Below are 22,567 nucleotides of genomic sequence, written 5' to 3'. Positions count from 1 at the left end.
AAGCGCAAGGCCCTGGGTTTGATCCTCAGCTCCAAAAAAAGAGTGTGACCATGTAAACAGAGCACTTAATCAAGGTATCTAATTTATTTCAGATATAACTTAAGATTACATCTACACTCCACAAAACAGAGGGGCAGTCTAAACATTTATCAATAAAATTTTTATAGACAGCAATACATTTTGGTAGACTTTTAGGAGTCTTTCAATAAAAATGCCTTCAATTTATTCACTCAGTTCCTACCCCTGAACAAGGTTTCCTGTTTTTGGGTAGTGCTTTACTGGCCCCATTACTTTCCCACCTCCCTACCACCCTTTACAAGTTTTGTTTGTCTTTTGTTTTGTTTGCCAGGTGTGGTGACCCATGCCTGTAACCCCTGCACTCAAAAGGCCAAGATAGACAACTGGCTTAGTCCAATAACAGACGAAACTGTAGTCTGAGACCCTGTATCAAACAAGAAAAACTGGAGTGAGTGGGTCTTCTTTAGAACCTCTCCAGCCCTTCCCTCTTAAAAGCCCTAATTCATCCTGAGACCTCTGGTCTATTACTAAAAATTCCCAAGAAGGTTTTTATACAAAAACTTTGTAGTTTATACCAACACTATTATAAACATTTGATCCGCCGGGCGGTGGTGGCTCATGCCTTTAACCCCAGCACTCAGGAGGCAGAGCCAGGCAGATCTCTGTGAGTTCCAGGCCAGCCTGGTCTACAAAGTGAGTTCCAAGAAAGGCGCAAAACTACACAGAGAAACCCTGTCTCGGAAAAAACAAAACAAAAAAACCCAAAAAACAAACAAACAAAAAACCATTTGATCCATGCAATTGCCCAATTCAATACATAAGGCTGATGTTATACCTCTTTTTTACAGTGGAGACCAAAGGTACACGGTTAGAAAGCAATTAGGGCTCAGAATTTCAGATTTATAAATGTATAAAGCTACTGCATCTTGCATACTCTTCCTTTATGTCACTTACTCATGAAACATGGAGGAAACTATCTTTGTATCTCCTGATACCATCAAAGTGCTGCTACAAGAACAGCTTCCTCTCTGGAGTGTTTTCTCGAGTATACTAGCAATGCGGACTACTCCAAGACACTAAGACCACGAGTTACTTTCAATACTTGCTCCCCGATCCTCAAGTGAAAAAGAATTCCGGGGCGCTGCATAGAAAAAGCTAAGAGCTTGTGCCACAGTCCCTCTATGCTGCCCCACAGTTCACAACTTCTAGTTATCTGTCCTCTTTCCTCCTCCCAAGTTTTTTTTTGGGGGGGTGGTCTGACATCCCAACTGGAACCCATTTCGACGGTAAATGACCCTAGTCTCCAAAGAGACCACAGCTAAGTCTTCCTCCTCAAACACCGCGGAAGCTCTTCGGGACATTTATGGGTGTCCCTCCTATGTCCACATGCCTGGTCTGAAAAACTTCATCTTCCAGAGTCCACACCTTCTAGACTATTTTTCCCTTCCACAGCCCCATGCTCACACTTGCACCTCCTCCAAAATCTTCCAGCCATTGGGGTTGGCGAGCGACACTTCCTATCTCGCCCGGCCCGGATCTCCCGGCCTGCCGTCAGGATCCCCTGATCCGGCCCAAGCGGACAGCGGCCCCCTTCAGTACCCCAAACCCCGAGGCCCATCAGCCCCGATCCCTGCCCCGCCTCCCGGCCCAAGGCGCCAAGTCCTCGGGGCTCCGTCTCCAGGCCTGGCCCGGGCTTCCAGGGCCTAAGACTCAGCGGGGAGACAGGAAAGAGCTGCAGCAGCGGTCCGGACACCGGGCTGGCCGGGTGCTCGGGTCGGGCGGCTCCCAGCTCCAGTGGCCAGAACTCAGCCCTCCCGCTCCGCCGGCCCGCGCCTCCGCGGCCTGCCCTCACCTGATCCAGGTTCTCGTCGCTGCCGCTGTCCTCCGTATCCGAGTCGATTACGACACGGCCTTTCCGCTTCTTTACCATGGTGGTCCCCCGGCTCCCACGCCGGACGCCGCCGGGACTCCCCTCTTGCCCGCCTGCCAGTGGGACCGCCACTGCCGCCACTGCCGCCGCCGCCGCCGCTCGACCCACACAAAGGCGACCGCGCATGCGCGCTCCGCTCCGCCCCTGGCCCCGCCCCCCGCCGGGCTCACGCCGTTCGCCGAGACCTGGAGCCCCGCCCCTCCCCACCCCCGACGCAGCGCGAGGGGCGGGGCTACGCTCCCGCTGGTTCCGGGCGGGAGTTAACTCGGTCTCTTTCCGCGGGCCGGAAGCTGATGCGGTGTTGGAGCTGCAGGCTGCCCAGGGGTTCTCTGCTTGAAGCTGGTTTGAGTCGCCGGACCAGGGTCCACTCTAAGGAAGCTAATGCTTCTCCAGCCTTGGAAGGCGACTTCAGGAGCCATCAGTGTGGACGACAGTCGCCTGGAACTCGCTGAGGGCGTGGGTGGAAGAACCGGAGCCTCCCTGCCTGAGCCGTATTAGTAACCGCCGAACTGCGACCCAAAGAATTAGGGAAAAGTATTCCAAGCCGATAGCATCGTGGGAAGAAGTCCAGAGATAATAAAATTAGTTTGGGGAACTCAAATTCAATGTGGGGAAGCAGCAGGTGTCGAGGGTGTGGGATGAGTTGAGAAGACGCAGCCCGGCAGGAAAGCAGCTTCAAATGAGCTATATTAAGAAGTTTCAAACTCGTTTAGGTTGTCCTGCCTTGGTAAGGGACGACGATGTCTTCGACACCGGAAGAGACCGAGAATAGAGAAGAAGATGGATTCTGGATTATTTGCTAGGTAGTGTCCCTAGGTTTTGAGATTGGTGCGCAGATGGAGCAGAGGTTGCAGATTTTAGTTTAGGAAGATGAAGGCAAGCTAGCCTTTTATGAGAGAGGTTTAGAGGGGAGAAGAAAATGCTTTATCTCTGTATTGAATCTGAAATCATCTGACAAAAGATCAATGCCGGGCGGCGTTGACGCATGCCTTTAATCCCAGCACTCAGGAGACAGAGGCAGGAGGATCTCTGTGAGTTCGAGGCCAGCCTGGGCTAGAGAGCAAGATCCAGGACAGGCACCAAAACTACACAGTGAAACCCCGCCTAGAAAGGTGGTGGCGCACGCCTTTAATCCCAACATTCAGGAGGCAAAGGCAGGCAGAGCTCTGAGTTTGAGGCTAGCCTGGTCTGGCTACATAGAGAAACCTTGTCTTCAAAACAAAACAAACAACAAAAAAAAACACAGGCTGGGCATGGTGGCACACACCTTTAATCCTAGCACTCAGGAGGCAGAGGAGAGTGGAGTTCTGTAAATTCTAGGCGAGCCTGGTCTACAGAGAGTTCCAGGGCAGCCAGCCAGGGCTATGCAGAGAAAGCCTGTCTCAAATTTATTTCTCTCTCTCTCTCTCTCTCTCTCTCTCTCTCTCTCTCCCTCCATATACACATATATGTATATATATTTAAAATAGCACAACAAATACAGATAGAAGGAGAGCTTGGGAGACAGAAAGAAAATGTGTCTGTGTCCTGATTTTTTTTTTCTTCCTTTGTGTGCAGTACCAGAAACTGAACCTCGGATCTCATGCATGTTAAGTAAGCACTGTACCACTAAGCCATATATACCCTGCCCTCTTTTTACTTTCCAGTTTGAAGGCTGAGCATGGTGATACATACATGACTGTACTCCTAGAGGTGAGAAGGTCACTGGGAGTTCAAAACCAGGCTCATCTACCTAACAAGTGTTTTATGCCAGCTAGAGCCAGTGAGACCCTGTCATAAGAGAACCAAAGAAAAATCTGCATTTTGAGACAGGGTCTCTCTAAGTTGTTCATATGGTCTGAACCTTTCTCTTTACCCCAGGGAAACCTCTGGGATTATAGGAATCTGCCACCATGCCCAGCAGTCTCCTGATATTTTTTTTTTATTAATAATATACTTAAATTTATTTTATGTGCATTGGTGTGAGGGTGTCAGATCCTCTGGAACTGGAGCTACAGACAGTTGTGAGCTGCCATGTAGGTGCTGAGATTGAACCCAGGTCCTGTGGAAGAACAGCCAGTGCTCTTAACCACTGAGTCATCTCTCCAGCCCCTCCTGATATTTGTTAAAATGTCATAACTTTAAAACTTCCCCATTGCCCAATCCCATAATGATTACTGCCATTCTGACATCCCATAAAGTTCGTGTATATATGTATACATAATTTATTTTATGTTTCTAGGGATTGAACCAGGGGCCTTTCACAGGCTAGGCAAGTGCACTACCATTGAGTTACATCCCAGCACTCTTTTTTAGTTTGAGAGATTTTGCTAGGAATGCTTAGCTGAACTTCAGCTCAATATGTAGCCCAGGCAGACCTTCAATATGTGATCCTTCTGCTTTGGGATTCCCAATAGCTATTCCCAAGCAACTTCTTTTTTTTTTTTTTTTTTTAAGATTTATGTATTTATTATGTATAGTGTTCTGCCTGCATGTACGCCTGCATGACAGAAGAGGGCACCAGATCTCATTACAGATGGTTGTGAGCCACCATGTGGTTGCTGGGAATTGAACTCAGGACCTCTGGAAGAGCAGTCAGTGCTCTTAACCTCTGAGCCATCCCCCTAGTCCCCTGTATATTTTTTAAGACAGGAAGGATTTTCTGTAACCCAGGGTGTCTTCAAACTCCATACATAGCTGAGACTGGTTCTGAGCTACTGACTTTCCTACTGCCATGTCCCAAGGGGTCCATTTACAGGTGTGCACTACAAGGTCAAATTTACACGGTGGGAGAGATTGAACTCATGACTTCATACATTCTAGGCAAATATTCACCAAATGAGTGGAATATCAACACTTATTCTAGTATCAAGCATGTTTTTTTTTGTTTTGGATTTATTTTGGGGGGGGGCGCAATTACTTTCCAAGTAGCTAGGGTTATAGGTCTATGCCACCAGGCCCAGTTCCTATAGCATTTATTGTTTTGTTTTATGTGACCCGGCCTGGAACTCATAGTGAATTCCACGATGGCCTTGAATTCAGTGGTCTCCCATCTCACCTTCCCAGTGTTAAGATGGCAGGAGTGCCCCACGAGTGGTAGGGAAGTCAAGCCATGGCTTTGTGCATGCTAGGCAAGCATTGGTCTTCGGAACTACCTGCCCGGCCTCAGAGTCTTTATCATTGTTAACAGCACAACCTGGCATTTTGGAGAGCAGCAGGTTCCTTGCTATGAGGAAGCATCTTTTAGTATGAATTTTCAAGAGAAGGCTTGTGGGTTATGTTAGTGGTGACAGGAACAGAGACACAGCTCCACAGTGTCACACTGCTACTGTCTGAGAAGTTTTTAATCTTTCAGGGACCTCAAACCAGGTTAAACCAGATCTTCGGCTTCAGAGTGGAAAATAAATTGTGGGACTATCCCAGCAGTTTTATTAAAAATATTTTTTTTTTGAGCTGAGGATCGGACCCAGGGCCTTGGGCTTACTAGGCAAGCACTCTACCACTGAGCTAAATTCCCAACCCTAAAAATATTTTAATATAGATTTTTAAATTCAAGGGTTAAGAGAAGAAAAGGTACTCAGGAAAGAATATCCAAGTTCACTTAAGAGGCAGAGGCAGGTGGATCCTTGGGAGTTCAAGGTCAGTCAGGACTGTATATTAAGACACTGGTAAAATAAAAGATATATACCTGCTTGGGTACCAGTCTTCCATAGGAAAGTCTCAATTAAATATCTTAGGGTTGGACATGTGTAGTGTTTTAATGGCTTTCAAGTTCTAACTCAAAGGACTGCTATGAAATCCACCCTTCCCCCATTTTGGTAAGTGAAGTTAAAGGGTGGCTGTGGAGGTGCCTTTAATGAGCTTATAATTTTATGAGGTAAAACCAGAACACTGGAGTTACACAAGACATTTAGGACATTTCTTTTACTGTAAATGGGGTTTCTACTGAGATTCCTAGACAATTCTGGGAAAGGAGGTGGTAGGCTTAAGCAATTTTATTAATTATGTTGGAACTCCTGATTTCTCAGCTGGGGAGAAACTTCAACCAGACTCAGGTGAAGACTTCTTTCCCTTACCATGTCTTCCTCAAATTTTCCCATCTCTCTATCCTCTCTTGAGGTCAAAAACGTGTGCATGGTTATCTAATGTTTCAATAAACAGCTTCATAAGTGTGGGCTGTGTATACCTTATTTTATTCACTTATGTTTGTGAGGGTTACAGATGTGTGGATCTAAAGAAGATATAAATGATCAATGCTTCTTTGTTGAGCAAAGTGATTTATGTCTGGATTTTTTGTGGTCAGCATTTCTGGCAAGAGCTGCTCTAGGTATAACCTTTTCTTGGAACTTGGGACCGTGAAATCCTTATAAAGTGCATTTCTAGCTAACTTTAGGGTGTCATCTATAAAGACTTCAGTGGTCAGCCAACTCTCATGCAGCAGAGCAGGCAATAGGAAGGAGAAACTTGAGAATTGGGTCTCAATGGGGATAAGCATACCTCAGTACCCAATGCTATCAAGACTGCTTAGGTAGTAAAGATACTTGTCAGTTCCATCCTCAGAACCCACACTATGAAACCCCAACCTATCGATGCTAAAAATTTAACATACAATATTGTTAGTGTTTTTGTATCAGACTTGTGGGTCACAACCTGTGCCCCAAGACAGATCCAGCCATCTGTCTTTAATAAGCCATGTTCCCTTCTAGAGCTGGGAGGACCCTTTCACGAGTCACAGCAGGGAAAAAGCAATCCCAAGACAGAACACTTATTGACTATGACTCCTTGAGGCCTCCCACTGAAAGAATGGCAGAGTGTGTCCCCCATCTCTGTAGTCCCTACTGAGTTAAGGGCAGGTTCCCAATGCCATCAAGAGCTCTCTCCACTGCCATGGTCACTGTTTCTCTATTGATCAATAACACCCCAATATTGTTGACCAAAACACCCAAAGACAAAGCCAGACAATCACAACTGCACCAAGTGATTAAAAAGAACAAGTTGCTCAAAAGAGTCCAAGGCAAACAGGAAGGCAAAGCCTGAGATGCACAGATGAGAGAGAAACTTACCAAAAGTCCTGCTGTCTCAAAAATCCAAAATAAAGTCCAAACTTGATTTTCTTTTCTTTCTTTCTTTCTTTTCTTTTCTTTATTTGTTTTATTTTCAGAGCTGAGGACCGAACCCAGGGCCTTGTGCTTGCTAGGCAAGCACTCTACCACTGAGTTAAAACCCCAACCCCCAAACTTGATTTTCTGCTTCACCAAGTAGAGGTAAAAAGGGACTGGAGAGATGGGTTGGTGGTTAAGAGCATTTTCAGGATTTGGTTTTTGGCACTCATGTGGTGGTCTACAATCTTAACTACAGTTCCATTGGCTCTGATACCTTCAGGCTTCTGAGGGTACCAAACATATGTTGCACTTACGTTTGTTCAAGAACTCTAAAGAGACATTTTGTGTCTCTCAGTCTATCACACTATTCACACAATGTATCTCAAAGAAATGGGAGTTTCTCTTGGAACCTCTTGTAGGGAGAAGAAAAAACCAACAGCTAAATGGGGAACTTGTCTCTGGGAAACAGATTTAACGGTTTTTGGTTGGTTTTTGTTGCTGTTTTTTGTTTTGTTTTTGTTTGTTTGTTTGTTTTTAGAGACAGGGTTTCTCTGTGTAGCTTTGCGCCTTTCCTGGAATTCACTTGGTAGCCCAGGCTGGCCTCAAATTCACAGAGATCTGCCTGGCTCTGCCTCCTAAGTGCTGGGATTAAAGGTGTGCGCCACCACCACCCGGCTCAGATTTAACAGTTTTTATAGGAAAAATGAGGCGGAGAGACAGACAGACTCGATTTAAACGGGCTAAGATTGTTTTATTGGGACAGCGAGGGGCCTCAATCTTTCCATGGGATGAAAGTTGAACGTACTTAGAGGGACTGTGGCACACATAACACACATACCTGGGTAGCTACCAGGAAGTTACTGTATTTTTTGAGGTTTGACCAGGAGCAGACTAGGTTGCTTTCCATATCTAGACATACTATTTCTGCAGGTGGAACTGAATTGTTAGGCTGGAGCTAAGCCATTCTCTATAGCTAGGAGCTATTATCAGGCTTACAGCCTGACTAAAATCCTCATACCCGAGGCTATTACCTAGCACCTTGTCAGACCACCTTACAGATAAAACCTGAGCCCAGACTACGAGTCAATGGTGAGCAAGACCACACCTGGATTGGGCTGCTTAAATATGCATTTCCTTCATCCTCTATTTAAACTTTGATTCCACTTCAGGACCCTGAGGACTGACTTGTGTGGTTTGCTGCATCTCTGTTCCTTTCCCCAATGTGCATAGATTGAATAAATCTCATCGTCCACTTGCCACTTTTATTTAGTTAGCTTTTTTGTTTGTTTGTTTTTGAGACAGGGTCTCTCTATAAGCCTGTCTGTGCTGGAACTCGTTCTGTAAACCGAACTGGCCTCGAATCAGGACACCTGCCTGCCTCTGCCACTGAATGCTGGGATTAAGGGCGTGAGCCACCAGTGTTCCGGCTTCCTTTTCATTTTTAATTTGGCTCTTTTAATTGCCTTATTGAGGACAGGTGGCTGGAGCTGACTTGGGACACAGGTTGTGATCCCAAATTGTACAACACTTTAACAGAAGTGTTCACAGGGTATGCAGCAACTCTGCTGTGTGAACTACACAGAGCGCGATTGAAGCAAGTCGGGATGGATTGCTAACTAGTTCGGTGGGTCTCCAAAGGCAGTTCCAGCAGAAGAGGCTTTCTGCATTCACACAGGACAGTTCTCAAGGGACTGTAGGGAAGAGGAGGCACGAGGGGCCCAGACATCTAGAAGTGAAGATGCGTTAGCAGTGCCTATATCCTAATTGAAAGGCAGAGGACTGGTATTTGCACAGGAGGGCGGGATGCAAGAAGGAGAGCGAAAAACTCGCTCACAAACGACAGGAAATTTCAGAAACTGAACACTCCGGGGGACTTTGTGGACCAAAAGCCTCAGGTCGTCCACCTTCATGCTCCTCCCCCGGGCTAGCCGAAACACTTGTGTCTAAATAACTTGTTCGGCGCCGGACCGGAAAAGTAGATGGACCTCCACCGGAAGCGTGGAGAACCCGGTGGGAAAAATAGACGGACTGAGCGGAAGTCCGTGTGGGTCTGAGAAGGCAAGGTGCTCCTTCTCCTAGCAGGGAACGACAGGGACTGGGAATCGCTAAGGAAGCCTGGCAGGAGAGGGTGAGGGGCTTCCTCTCCCCGAGAACACCCAGCTTCCGGAGGCTGGAGCGTGGTCGACTCCGCGCAGGCCGAGAGGTCAACGCCCTGTCTTCAGAGTGAGTTTTGTCTCTAGTGTGTGACCTCGAAAAATAACCTTTCCTTTTGTCTTTGTAATTGGAATAATACTAGTGGTACCTGTCTGAGGATTATTGTGAGAACTCAATAAAAACACACGCGGAGTAGTTTCTGGCACACTGTCAGCCCTAGATTTGCTATACGTAGGAGTGGATACCATAGTTTCGGACCGCCGTCATCCGATTTCTGGGTTTGACTGTATTTATTGCAAGAAATTAAACAAAACACGAAGTTGTAGTATTATTAGAAAAGTAATAAGACATCTGAATGTTTGGAAAACAGAGTTAAATAATTTGTTACTCATAATCCCACCATTTTACTTGTTTACTACTTTTTTTTTTTTTTTTTTTAAAGATTTATTATGTATACAGTGTTCTGTCTGCAGGTCAGAAGAGGGCACCAGATCTCATTACAGATGGTTGTGTTGGTTGTGAGCCTCCATGTGGTTGCTGGGAATTGAACAGGAAGAGCAGCCAGTGCTCTTAACCGCTGAGCCATCTCTCCAGCCCCATTTGTTTACTACTTTAAGGCCTTTTCTCTCTCAAACTTTTTGCCTTAAAATAGTTTTTCTTTTTTTCAAAAAGGGTCACATAATGTCCAGCGTGCCCTTGAAGCTTCTGTGTATCAGAAGATGACCTTAAACTCTTGGTCCTCATGTCTCTACTTCCCAAGTGCTGGGTTTTGTAGTCTGCACCTAATTCTGACCAGGACTTTAATATTTAAAATATGTTCTCGAGTTAACAAAGCTTCACCTGGGAGACAGAGGCAGAAGGATCAGGAGTTGGAGACCAGCCTGGGTCACATGCGACTCTTACCAAAAAGAAAAGGAAATACAGAATCTCTTTGGCTGGGCATGGTAACAAATGCCTGTAGTCCTAACACTTGGGAGGTTGGAGAAGGAGGATTAGAAATCCAAGGCCCTTATCTACTTTATTATAAGCTAATTTTTTGCCAGGCTGTGGTGGCGCACACCTTTAATCCCAGTACTCAGGAGGCAGAGGCACGCAAATCTCTCAGTTCGAGGCCAGCCTGGTCTACAGAGTGAATTCCAGGACAGCCAGTGCTACACAGAAAAACTCTGTCTCAGAAAATCCAGTAAATAAAGAAATATTACGTATGTTATGTGTGTGTGCATAATGGATGTATATGGGCACACGTATGTGTAGAGGACAGAAAAATTTTGTGGTGTTCTTTCCCACTTTTATATTGGTTCTGGGAATTGAACTCAGGTTGCCAGGCTTGTTCAGCAAGCATCTTTGTCCACAGAGCCATCTTACCAGCCCTTATCTCACATGATTCTTATGTGGATTAAATGTATGTCAGAGAATCTATAAGTATTAACAGTGAGGTTTAACTGTGATGGTATTATTTAGTTCTTTCCTTTCTTTTTCTTTCTTGCTTTTGTGATTCTTCAAAACAGGATCCTATATAGCCTGGACTGGACTTGAACTTGTTATGTAGCCAAAAACGACTTCCTGATCCTATTGCCCCTAGCTGCCAAATGCTAGGATTACAGCCCTTCACCACGCTGATTAGGTCTACTTTTGAAGTGCTCAAATAGTAATACCTTGGCCTACCAATTCCTCAGACAGAAGATCTTGGGAATCTCATGTACTGAATCAGAGAGCCTCTGTGACTGCCATTCCATCTCTCAGAAGAAGCTCTCAGGGTAGGTACGGACTTAATTCCTGAAGATAGAGAAATTGGTTCAGCAGTGTGAAGCCTCTGCTCCAATATTCACTGGCTAATGAGTAAACAGAACCACGTGTCACTGCTGTCTCTCTGACTCTCTGCAATGCTCACCTTAGGCCCTCTTTCTATAGATAAAGTACTAGTGTCCACATCATTTGGGCCAGGTTCTAGACTCAATTACTTGAGTTTACTTTTTTTTTTTTTTTTTTTTTTTTGGTTTTCCAAGACAGGGTTTCTCTGTGTAGCTTTGCACCTTTCCTGGATCTCACTCTGTAGCCCAGGCTGGCCTCGAACTCACAAAGATCCACCTGCCTCTGTCTCCCTAGTGCTGGGACTAAAGGCATGCACCGCCACTGCCCGGTGAGTTTACTTTTTTGAACCTATTGTTTCTTTAAAACTCCAGAACAAAGAAAATTTAATTAAAAAAAAATTAAAACCCTGCCAGGTGGCAGTAACATACACCTTTACTCCTAGCACTCGGGAGGCAGAGGCAGGCAGATCTCTGTGAGTTCGAGGCCAGCCTGGTCTACAGTGCAATATCCAGGACAGGCACCAAAAACTACATGGAGAAACCCTGTCTTGAAAAACCAAAAAATAAAATAAAACATAAAATTCCAAGAAATTTGAAGCTTACACCTCTTGAGGCAGCTTGTGCACATACTTGAATTATTTGGGGGTTGATCGCCAGTTCTGTGAAGCTGAGGCTTTGCTTTTAGTCATGTTGGTAGTTTTGTTTGTTTAGTGAGGGGGCTCTTATGTAGCCCAGCTGTCCTTGAACTCACTAGGTAGCTGAGGATGACTTTAAACTCCTGGTCATCCTGCCTTCGTCTCCAAGTGCTAGGGTTACAAGTATGGTGTCACCATACTTAGCTATATTGGCACTTTGTTTTAATGATGCATAAGATAGTGCTCTGCTTCTAAAAGCCACTGCTGAGTAATTGGGTGGGGGGGGGAGCCTATGAATTATATAGTACATGGTCTCTGTTGAGTTTGAACTTCTGATTCATTCATTTGTTGCTCTCCTGATAACCAATGTTTCTTCTGCTATAGGTGGAATTGGGCTGATTACTGAAGCTTATTTTCTCAGTGCACGGAAATTTTTACATTTTGACTTTTTTCTTACAATGGCTTCCATTCACAAATTACTGGCTGGTACTTATATTCATAGAAACTTCCTAAAGCCAAGGGCTGCCTTGAATCCATTTATAGGTGTTTGCTTTGTGCACTATTCTTCCAGTCCTCTTCAGAAACAAGTAGCTCCTGCTGACAGGGTCTCCCAGCAAAGGAAGACAGAAGAGCGTTTACAAGAGGGTCACCACAAAGAAGTTGCTTTGGATATAACTTCTCCTGACAAGAAACCCAAAGTTAGTTTTGATAAAGCAATTAGAGATGAAGTAATAGAACATCTTAAGCATTTGAAGGATGAAATTATGGCTCATTGGATTGGTCCAGAAGGCCGCCCAATACAAGAGGTCATAATGGAGCAAGCCAAGGTTGTCTGGCAGTTTCGTGGAAAAGAAGATTTGGAGAAGTGGATAGTGACTTCTGATAAGACAATTGGAGGCAGAAGTGAAATATTCTTGAAAATGGCCAAGAACAACCAAAGTGCCCTGCTCTATGGGACGCTGAGCTCTGAGGCACCTCAGGATGGAAAAAGTACCCAAAGTGGGTACTGTGCAATAGTATCCAAGGTTCCAAGGGTAGGTGAGGCCTGAAGCCAGTTTTCTAGTGACTTTGGTTGTAGCGTGAGCTATAACAGACAGTTTGCTCTTCTGTAAATGACCACATCTGTTTTGTTATAGATAGATATCTTGCCTCTAGGGGTAAGTAACTACTTGGCCTGAGTGTAAAATGGGGCAGCCTTGTTTCTGGGCATTATTTTGGGTCTGAGAAGAATGGGGTGTGTCTGAGGAATCCTGAGGTGATAGACTTTGAAAGGTATCTAGGAAGATTTGCATCTCCAGCTTGGATTAAATAGGGTCACCCTATGGCCTTTTTTGGTTTTGAGACAGGATCTCATGCAGTTTAGGCTGGCCTTGCACTAATTAGGTGGCTGAGGATGACCTAGAACTCCTGACACTCCTGCCTTGACCTAAATGCTGATATTAAAGTGATGTGCCACCATGTCTGGTACTTGTAGTAATATTTGACATGCTATGCTGGGGGCTGGGGAGGTGGCACAGTCAGTAAAGTGCCCGCCATGTAAGACTGAGGACCCGAGTTCGGATCGTCAGTACACACATAAGAAGCTGGGTGGGGGTCATGCTCCTGCAAGTAACACAGATGACTACATGTGTTTGTTTAATGGCCACGTATACATATCTGCTGTTATTTCACTGTGCCTGTGCTATACTAAATGTGGATACATTCTGTGGTCCCTGACTCAAGTCCCATGTGGTTCATTCTAGCCTTTCATCTCTTAACTGTAACTTCCCTCTCTAACAGAAGTCGTCATCCTCTCGACATCCACTTACTTATTAATCCAACCCCAGTAAACACATAGTGCAGTTTAGAATTTCCACAGTTGTCTTGATTTCCTGGGTTTAAGTGATCCTCCAGCTTCTACCTCTTAAGTACATGGGATTATGGGTATGCACACAAAGCTTCGAGTCTGTTCTGCATTGGGGATCGAACCCAGGGCTTTGGTATTCTATGCAAGTGTCAGAACTTTAGCTACACCCCAGTCCAGTTTCAGAATTCTTTTTTTTTTTTTTCTTTTTCTTTTTTTTTGGTTTTTCGAGAAAGGGTTTCTCTGTGTAGCTTTGTGCCTTTCCTGGGACTCACTTGGTAGCCCAGGCTGGCCTTGAACTCACAGAGATCCACCTGCCTCTGCCCCCTGAGTACTGGGATTAAAAGCGTGCGCCACCACTGCCCGAGTTTCAGAATTCTTAAACAAAAGCCCTTTCAGAAATCACATGTTAGATTGAAGTATTTAAGCTGGGCCTGATGAGTCAGGCCTGCAGTCCCAGCAGTGTGGGAAGTAAAGGCAGGAGTTTTGCCAATTCTGGGTCAGCCTAGGTTACTAAGTTCAGGACCAGCTTAGGTGAATTAGTGAGACCCTATCTCAAAACAAAAACCTTGGGTGTAGTAGTGCATTCTTGTGATCACTGCATTTGGGAGGAGCCTGGAGGATAGGAGTTCAAGTTAATTCTGAGTTATAGTGAGTTCTGGGCTATATGAGGCCCCATCTCAGAGAACTACCAAGTCCAGGGAGGGCTAGAGTAGTAGAGTGCTTGCCTAGCACATGCAAGGCCCTATATCCAGTCAGTACTCCATATTACAAAACAACAAAAAGGAACGTTGCTCATGTTTTAAATTTCTTTCTTTTTCTTTCTCTTTGTTTTTGTTTTTTGAGACAGGGTTTCTCTGTGTGTAATGGTTCTGACTGTCCTGGAACTCGATCTGTAGACCAGGACTGGCCTCAGACTCACAGAGATCCGCCTGGGTCTGCCTCCCGAGTGCCGGGATTAAAGGCGTGCGCCACCACCGCCCGGCCTCACAGTTTCTTAAGTTTGTGTCAAGTTCTGTCCTCTGAGTTGCTGTTGGCCTTTGACTGTCTCCGTGTGAATTTACTGGCTTGTTGTAGGGCTGCCTAGACAGGTCTGCGCTGTAACTTCAGCCAATCTGGTTGTTCACGTGGATGTCATGCTTAGGGGGAAAAGCAAATGTAGGAGCGGCATTGAACTCTGAAATAGCAGAGAAAGAAAGCTCTGTGTTCTTTCAGATGTAACCAGTGACTTGCAAATTTGTTTGTTTCTCCAGTCTCCCCTCAAAAAATGCATGGAATAGTTATGGTCAATCAGAGCAGCAAATAATTCTATAGCCAACTCCCACCCCCACCCCGTGAAGTAATGAAACTGAGTACATAACTTTTTTTGTTTGTTTTTAAGATAGAATCCCCCTAAGTAGCTCAGGCTCGCCATAAATTCACATCATATTTCCTGCCTCTGCACCCTAAGCACTGGGATTACTGATGTGAGCCACCACGCCTAGCCTAACATGTTAGTATGTTCTTCCCGTTTTGTGCTAAGTACTTTATGTACATTCCCCGCTCATCCCTCAGAACAGTCCTGAGAAATGAGTGTTACTGTGAGGAACTGAGTCTTTGGGAGTTGGTGATTCATGCAGGGATACAGCTAGTCAGAGGGCTTGAGCATTAATTAGTTCATGGCTGAGCATTGACATCTTGAATGCCAGTTGTCCTTGAGAGTGCTATAAATAAATAAATGCCTAGGGAAATGCATCCTAAATTCCTTTCCTTTTCTCTCTTCTTCTTATTTATTTATTTAGAGACTGAATCTTACTCTGGAGCGCAAGCTGGTCTGATGGCCGTATAGCCTAGGCTGACTTCGATCAGGACTCTTTTTGCCTCAGCATCCTTAGTGGGTTACAGGCATGCGCCACCACACCTAGACCTTAGCTTCCATTTTGAAAAAAGTGACAACCTAGGCAGTTAAACACAGATTTGGGACTTAAGCAGTGCTTGTACTGATTAGCTGAGTACTCCGTTATCTATGAAATGGGGTAAGACTTCTTGATATCTGTATTTTAGAACTGTGAGAAAGATTAAAGGAAATTATGCATGTAAATTGCTTGAATGGGTGCTAGCTATTATTTAGTGTGGGGGCGGGGAGAGGAGTGTGTAAGCATGTGGAGGCCAGAGGGTAATGTTGGAATGTCTTCTTGTATCACCGTCTGCCTTGTTCTTGGAGACAAGGTCTCCCTCTGAACCTGGAGCTCACCGTTCTGTCTAGACTGACTGGCCAGTGCACCCCTGGGGTTTGCCTCTCTGTGAGTGCTGCAGTTACAGGTGGATGCTACCACACTTAGTTTTGTATTGTAGGTGCTAGGGATCCGAGCTCAGGTCCTTATGCTCTTGCAGCAAGCACAGCCATCTTCCCAGTCTCTTGATTTTTAAAACTTGAGCTTTATTTTTGATGGAGTAAGACGGTTGCCATAAAAGGGCCTCTCAGAAGCCATTGTTGCTTTGAACCAGGGAGGAAAAGTACATTAATTTCCATTTGGCAAACACAAATGGATGTCTGTCATATGGAGACATTGTCCTAGGTTAATCATGCCTTGAACATTACCTTAGAACGTGTGTCAGTATTTTGTGCTAAAATACTGGTTTATTTGCCTTCTTGTGGTTAAAATATATATATATATATATAAAATGCCCTGTTGGGTTGGCAAGATGGCTCAGTAGATAAGCCACTTGCTGCTAAGCCTGAAGGCCCAAGTTCAACCTCTGGAACCCACATGGAGAAGGAAGGACTGACTGACAAAGTTGTCCTCTGACGTCCATATGCAGCCCTCTCCCCACCCCCTCACCGCCCGGTAATAAACAACACACTGCTGACTTGGTGAGGGCTCCTGCTATACTAACGTAACTTTCTGTACCTTAGGGGGCTTTTGTGAGGAAGCTGTCTTACGATTGGTCCCAGTTCAATACTCTGTATCTCCGAGTCCGTGGGGATGGCCGGCCTTGGATGGTCAATATCAGGCAAGACACGGAGTATATCCAGAGAAAAAATCAGATGTACAGTTACTTCATGTTCACCCGTGGGGGGCCCTACTGGCAGGAAGTCAAGGTAAAATTTCACTTCTTCACTGTTGAAGGTATGGTTACATTGTAGTTTCCTTTTTTCATACTAAATCATTCCTTTTTCATTTGTTTTTATGTTACGAGCATTGGTGTTTTGTTTGCATGTATGTCTGTGTGAGGGTGTTGGATCCTCTGGAACTGGAGTTACAGACAGGTTTGAGCTGCCATGTGGGTGCTGGGAATTGAACTCAGAACCTCTGGAAGAGCAGCCAGTGCTCTTTAACCACTGAGCCATCTCTCCAGCCCCTACTAATCATTCTTACATAAAATAGAGGCAGAATGAGTAGAAGTGAGAGGACCTTGGGAGAGACTTTTTTTTTTCTTTTTTTGAGTTGAGGATCAAACCCAGGGCCTTGCGCTTGCTAGGCAAACACTCTACCACTGAGCTAAATCCCCAACCCCTTGGGAGAGATTTAAAGGACAAATGTTTTGGTTTGGTTTGGTTTGGTTTTTTGAGACAGGGTTTCTCTGTGTAACTTTGCCCTTTTTCTGGAACTCACTTTGTAGACCAGGCTGGCCTCAAACTCACAGAGGTCCACCTGCCTCTGCCTCCTAAGTACTGTGATTAAAGGCATGTGCCACCACCGCCTGGCTTGTTTTTTCATTAATAAAATTGAGCCAGGCTGGACAGTGACGCACGCCTTTAATCCCAGCACTCAGAAGGCAGTGGCAGGCAGATCTCTGAGTTTGAGGCCAGCCTGATCTACAGAATGAGTTCCAGGACAGCCAGAACAGTTATAGAGAAGCCCGGTTTCAAACCCCTCCCCCCCCCCCCCCCCCCCGAAAAAAAGAGTCAGGCAAGGTGGCACACGTCTTTAATCCTAGTATTTTGGAGGCAGAGGCAGGTGATTTCTGTGAGTTTGAGGCCAGCCTTGGCCTACATAGTGAGTTCCAGGACAGCTAGGACTGCATAGAGAGACCCTAACTAAAAAACAAACAAACAAATAAATAAGTTTATGTATATATGTGTCTTAGTTTGGGTTACTATTGTTGTGAAGCAATACCATGACCAAAAGCAAGTCAGAGAGGAAAAGGTTTAATTCATTCACACTTTCTTACAACAGTTTATCATCAAAAACAGTGAAGGCAGGAATTCAAGCAGGGCTGGTACCTGGAGTCAGGAGCTGACACGGAGGCCATGGAGGAGTGCTGCTTACTGCCTTGCTCCTCATGGCCTGCTCAGCCTGCTTTCTTATAGACCCCAGGACCACCAGCCCAGGGGTGCCACCACCCACAGTGGGCTGGGTCCTCCCCATCAATCACTAAGAAAATGCTCCACAGGCTTACCTACGGCCCAGTCTTGTGGAGGCATTTTCTCAATTGAGTCATCCTCTCTGATGACTATAGGTTGTATCAAATTGGCATAAAACTAGGCAGTAGTGTGTTAGCTTACTAGCCAGTCTACTTGTGTTGGGCAGGTGCTCTCCCACTGACTTACATCCCTGTCTCAGAAAAAAAATTAAGTCTTCAGATTTGGCTTTTTCCTATGATGCAGATAACTAGCATCCCCCACCCTCGCCCCATACAAGGGTTGCCACCAGGGCTTCTCACTTGCTGTGAGAATACTTCACAGCGTGGCTAACACTCGTCTTTCTATTTTGAAGTAAGCACTAACTTAAGTTGCCTGTGCTGGCCTTGAATTGTCCTCTTCCTTCACTCTTCCAAGTGGTTAGGATTCACAGGCCTGCTGGGTGTGCATGTGCGCATGCGCGCTCACACTTACTGCCTCTCTCGTCTAAGGTAAAATAGTAAAATGCTTCCTAAGACCCCAGGCTCAAGTCTACATCACTGCAAAAACAAAACCCCTTGGAAAACTGTAGCGTTAATACAAGGAGCTAGCCATTTCATATACATGTCTTGGTTGTTGTTTTCTTCGAGACAGGGTTTCTCATATAACAGCCCTGGCTGTCCTGGAACTCACAGAGATCCCCCTGCCTCTGCCTTCTGAGTGCTGGGATTAAAGGCATTCACCACCACCCGGCCTCATATACATGTCTTCTTATAAACTTGCTAATTTACCTACCTATTGAAGTAGGGTCTTGTGATGTCGCTCATGCTAGTCTGAATTGAGGTGATCCTTCTGCCTTAATCTCCTGAGTAGCTGGGACTATAGATTTTAGCATATATGCCTGCAATGGTCATGTTCCAGCTCTGAAATAACTTCTCTTTTTTTTCAGATTCCTTTCTCCAAATTTTTTTTCTCAAATCAAGGAAGGATACGAGATGGCCAGAGCCCGCTCTTAGTTGACAAGGTAATGTTTTTCCACTCAGAAAGACACCTTCTTTGGTGAAATACAGTTGTTGTAGATCTAGCTCAGTCTGTTTTCCAAGGATGGCAGATGAAAGATTAAAATTCCTACCCAGGCTCCTCTGTCGGGACAGATGCTGGCTTAGACCTCCATCCTAGAGGGCCACCTCTATTAGGACCGACATGAACTTGGACCCTTGGGGGATGTTAGGGTGGTCTTGTTTTCAGCATGCTTCATTTTATTTTAGCTGTAGAGTAAGAGCTCAGAAGAACTTTAAGGAGACTCCATTAAGAGGTCATGCTGTATTCACTTTCTTAAGTGGACTACTCAAAGGGGAGAAGAAAGGAAGTAAAATGTGGGGTAGAGAGAAGCAGTCGCTTGAGTGTGCTGGGACGCTCCTATAAATCCCAGCCCTTGGTGTGAAAGCAGGAGGCCAGCCTGGGCTACATGCAACCCTATCTAGAAAAAACTGTAAGCAGTCTTGAATTTGTACTTTTTTTTTTTTTTTTTTTTTTTTTTTTTTTTTTTTGGTTTTTCGAGACAGGGTTTCTCTGTAGCTTTGGAGCCTGTCCTGGACTAGCTCTGTAGACCAGGCTGGCCTCGAATTCACAGAGATCCACCTGCCTCTGCCTCCCGAGTGCTGGGATTGCAGGTGTGTGCCACCACTGTCCAGCTGAATTTGTTACAGCAAATGAAGAGTATAATATGCAGAGCCTGATGAGGTGAATACTCCATTACAGTGATTCCCATGAGTCATTTGGAGACTTCAGAAAGAACATCGCTGCATCAGTGTAGGGGATTCTAATCCATTTCTTTTATTTTATATTTAGATCTCTTCTATAGGACTCACCCTGGCAGATAAGGTGGATGGACCATTCTTCCTGGAAATAGACTTTATTGGTGTGTTTACTGATCCAGCCCATACAGAAGAATTTGCTTATGAGAGTTCTCCAGCTCTTTTCAGATAGAGAACTGGGACAGATTTGAGTAACACTGAGTACTAGTCACAAATACAAAGTAAAGCCTTTCTGTCTACCACTTCCCCCAATGTTTTTCTGCTGTACTATGTGTAGGGTAAAAGGGGCCAGTGAAAGAACACTGAGACCAGAGTCAAGGAAACAAACCCTGCCCCTAACCAACTCAGGAATTGAAATCCAAACCAATCCCAGAGCATGAAAACCAACCAACCAACCAACCAACCAACCAACCAACCAACTAACCAACCCCTAAGCATGAAACCAATCCCTGAGCATGAAATCCAACCAATCTCTGAGTTTGTTCCAAGCTCAGGAATTGAAATCCTACCAATCCCCACCCTGAAAATCTCTACCTTGGAAAGCACCCCTAAGAAACCCTGACTAACCTGTACTGGTCAGTTTGAGGCTGCCTTTCCCTACCCTGACAGAGGCAGCCCATGGAGAGAGCTTGCCTTCCTTCCAAAGACATGAACTTAGTAGTTCTTACTTTCAGGAGATAGACTGTGGTTGCTAATGGATCCCATTCACTTAAAAATGTCACAGAGTGAGCTACAGAGATGGCTCAGTAGGTAAGACCACTGGCTGCTCTGACAGAGTACACAGGTTCTGTTCCCAGCACCCACAAGCACTGTAACTGGAGTTGTAGGGGGACTGAAGTCCTCTTCTGGCCTCCACAGGCACCAGTCAATTCAGCTCAAATCAAGCACTTTTTTTCCCCTACTGGCTGCTGGGAATTGAACTCAGGACCTCTGGAAGATCAGCCAATGCTCTAAACCCCAGCCCCTAAATCAAGCACTTTCTAAGGTCATCGCGTTTTGTCACAGCAATTGAAAAGTAAAATGAGACACCAGTTTCTTTTATTTTGTAAGATTTAATTTTTAGGCCATGCGATGGTGGCACATGCTTTCAATTCCAGCACTTGGGAGGCAGAGGCAGAGGCAGGTGGATCTCTGTGAGTTCGAAGCCAGCCTGGTCTACAAAGTGAGTTTCAGGATAGCCAGGGCTGTTAATACAGAGAAACCCTGTCTTAAAAGACCAAAATGGGGGCTGGAGAGATGGCTCAGAGGTTAAGAGCACTGACTGCTCTTCCAGAGGTCCTGAGTTCAATTCCCAGCACCCACATGGTGGCTCACAACCATCTGTAATGAGATCTGGTGCCCTCTTCTGGCCTGCAGTCATACATGCTGTATACATAATAAAAATAAATAAATAAATCTTAAAAAAAAAAAAGAGCAAAATGAAGATTTAATTTTTAAAATTATGTGTGTGGGTATATGCACATGAGAGCTCATGCCCATGCAGGCTAGAAAAAGGTATGAGATTCCCTATAGGTAGAGTATAGGCAGTTATAAGCTGCCTGACTTGGGTGCTAAACACTGAACTAGAGTCCTTTGCAATAGTTGTTAGTATATGCCCTTAACTATTGGGCCATCCCTCCAACCATAAGGGATAAGGGTCGTAGGGTCGTGTGTTGTCCGTGTCGTGTGTGTGTGTGTGTGTGTGTGTGTGTGTGTGTGTGTGTGTTTGATTTCTGGTACTGGAAATCAAACCCAGGACCCTATGCATGCTAGGCAAGAGCCCTCCCACCAAGCCATCCCGCCTAGTACTAGTACTATTTTTGAGCAGGGGCTCCTGTAGCTAAGGCAGGCAGTGAGCTTCTGATCCTTCTGCCTCTGGTTCCTGAGTACTAGATTCTAGGTTTATGCCACCACACACAGCTCAGCTTTGTGAATTTCTAGTATATATAAATAGAACTGTTGGCTATTAACCTTGTTATCTTACTATTTCTAGTAACAAGTGCAAGGCCTTAGATTTAAAACACCCAGTAAGAAAGGGAAAAAGAAAATCACTTCTTTACAGCCAGGGATGGTGGTATACACCTAACTCAGCATGCACTTGGGAGGTAGAGGCAAGAGGATCAAGAGTTCAAGGTCCGGCTGGAGAGATGGCTCAGAGGTTAAGAGCACTGACTGCTCTTCCAGAGTTCCTGAGTTCAATTCCCAACAACCACATAGTGACTCACAACCATCTGTAATGAGATCTGGTGCCCTCTTCTGGCCTGCAGTCATACATGCTGTATACATATTAAATATTTTTTTTTTTTAAAAGTTCAAGGTCATCCTCAGATACAAAATGAGTTTGAGCTACCTGAGACCCTGTTTCAAGAAAAAAGTTTGTGGAAGAGAACTGGGTTGGGAGGATGTGTAAGTACTTATTGACCTTCAATGACCACCTAAGTCCTGGGCAATTTATATTTAAAAAGAACGAACCTATCACAGTGAAAGAATTTTATTTATGAAAATCATAAACATAACACACAACTCAGAATCTCTGTATGGCAGAGCAAAGAACTAAAGCTATGTTTAGCTGCTCGCTCTCCTCTCTCCCCTACAGCTAGTAAGGTTTAAGTCTGACAGAGATGGCAATTTGCACAGTAGCGATTCTGTTTTGGTTTTGATGGTAACAGGTCAAATCCAGGGTCCAGTGTGTGGTAGACAAGTGCTGTACAACTGAGGCACACCCTCTGCCCTGTGGCTTTTATTTAACAAGTAGAGCCGAAGAATTCTGTTTTAAAAATATAATGACAGTTGGCAATTACATGAAATGATCTGAACAAGGCTCCTATAAGAGAAAACATGTTTTTACCTTGATAAAATATTGATTCATAACCAAATCAATAAGATTATTAGATTTTCCAGACTAGTGAACAAAGAGGTGGCCTCTCCAGCCTCCCTTTTCCTGTGAACTTGATCTCACTCAGATTCCCAAGCTA

At 45.0% G+C, this 22,567-nt stretch overlaps 2 protein-coding genes across 3 annotated transcripts in view; one reads left to right on the top strand and one right to left on the bottom strand.

The window, feature by feature from the left end:
- Rtf1 (RTF1 homolog, Paf1/RNA polymerase II complex component) overlaps positions 1 to 2,076 on the bottom strand; it is a 60,708-nt gene extending 58,632 nt beyond the window's left edge. Inside the window, exon 1 of the mRNA XM_036185094.1 lies at positions 1,871 to 2,076. Within this exon, the coding sequence (XP_036040987.1) occupies positions 1,871 to 2,074 (204 nt within the window). The 5' untranslated portion in view covers positions 2,075 to 2,076. The remainder of the gene's footprint in view (positions 1 to 1,870) is intronic.
- Positions 2,077 to 10,837: 8,761 nt separating this feature from the next.
- On the top strand, positions 10,838 to 19,859 carry Ndufaf1 (NADH:ubiquinone oxidoreductase complex assembly factor 1). Of its 2 annotated transcripts, XM_036186410.1 has the most exons (5): positions 10,838 to 10,940; positions 12,014 to 12,663; positions 16,369 to 16,554; positions 18,746 to 18,820; positions 19,648 to 19,859. In XM_036186410.1, exons 2-5 carry the CDS (start codon positions 12,088 to 12,090, stop codon positions 19,783 to 19,785), a joined length of 975 nt encoding a protein of 324 aa, XP_036042303.1. In that variant the 5' UTR covers positions 10,838 to 10,940; positions 12,014 to 12,087; the 3' UTR covers positions 19,786 to 19,859. The 2 variants fall into 2 exon arrangements, with proteins under 2 accessions (XP_036042303.1, XP_036042302.1); XM_036186409.1 differs by lacking the exons at positions 10,838 to 10,940; positions 16,369 to 16,554 and having other exon boundaries at positions 12,028 to 12,663.
- The last annotated feature ends 2,708 nt before the right edge of the window (positions 19,860 to 22,567 follow it).

This window comes from Onychomys torridus, chromosome 4 (genome assembly GCF_903995425.1).
Source record: "Onychomys torridus chromosome 4, mOncTor1.1, whole genome shotgun sequence".
Taxonomy (NCBI): Eukaryota; Metazoa; Chordata; class Mammalia; order Rodentia; family Cricetidae; genus Onychomys; species Onychomys torridus.
This window is presented reverse-complemented; position numbering and strand designations above follow the sequence as displayed.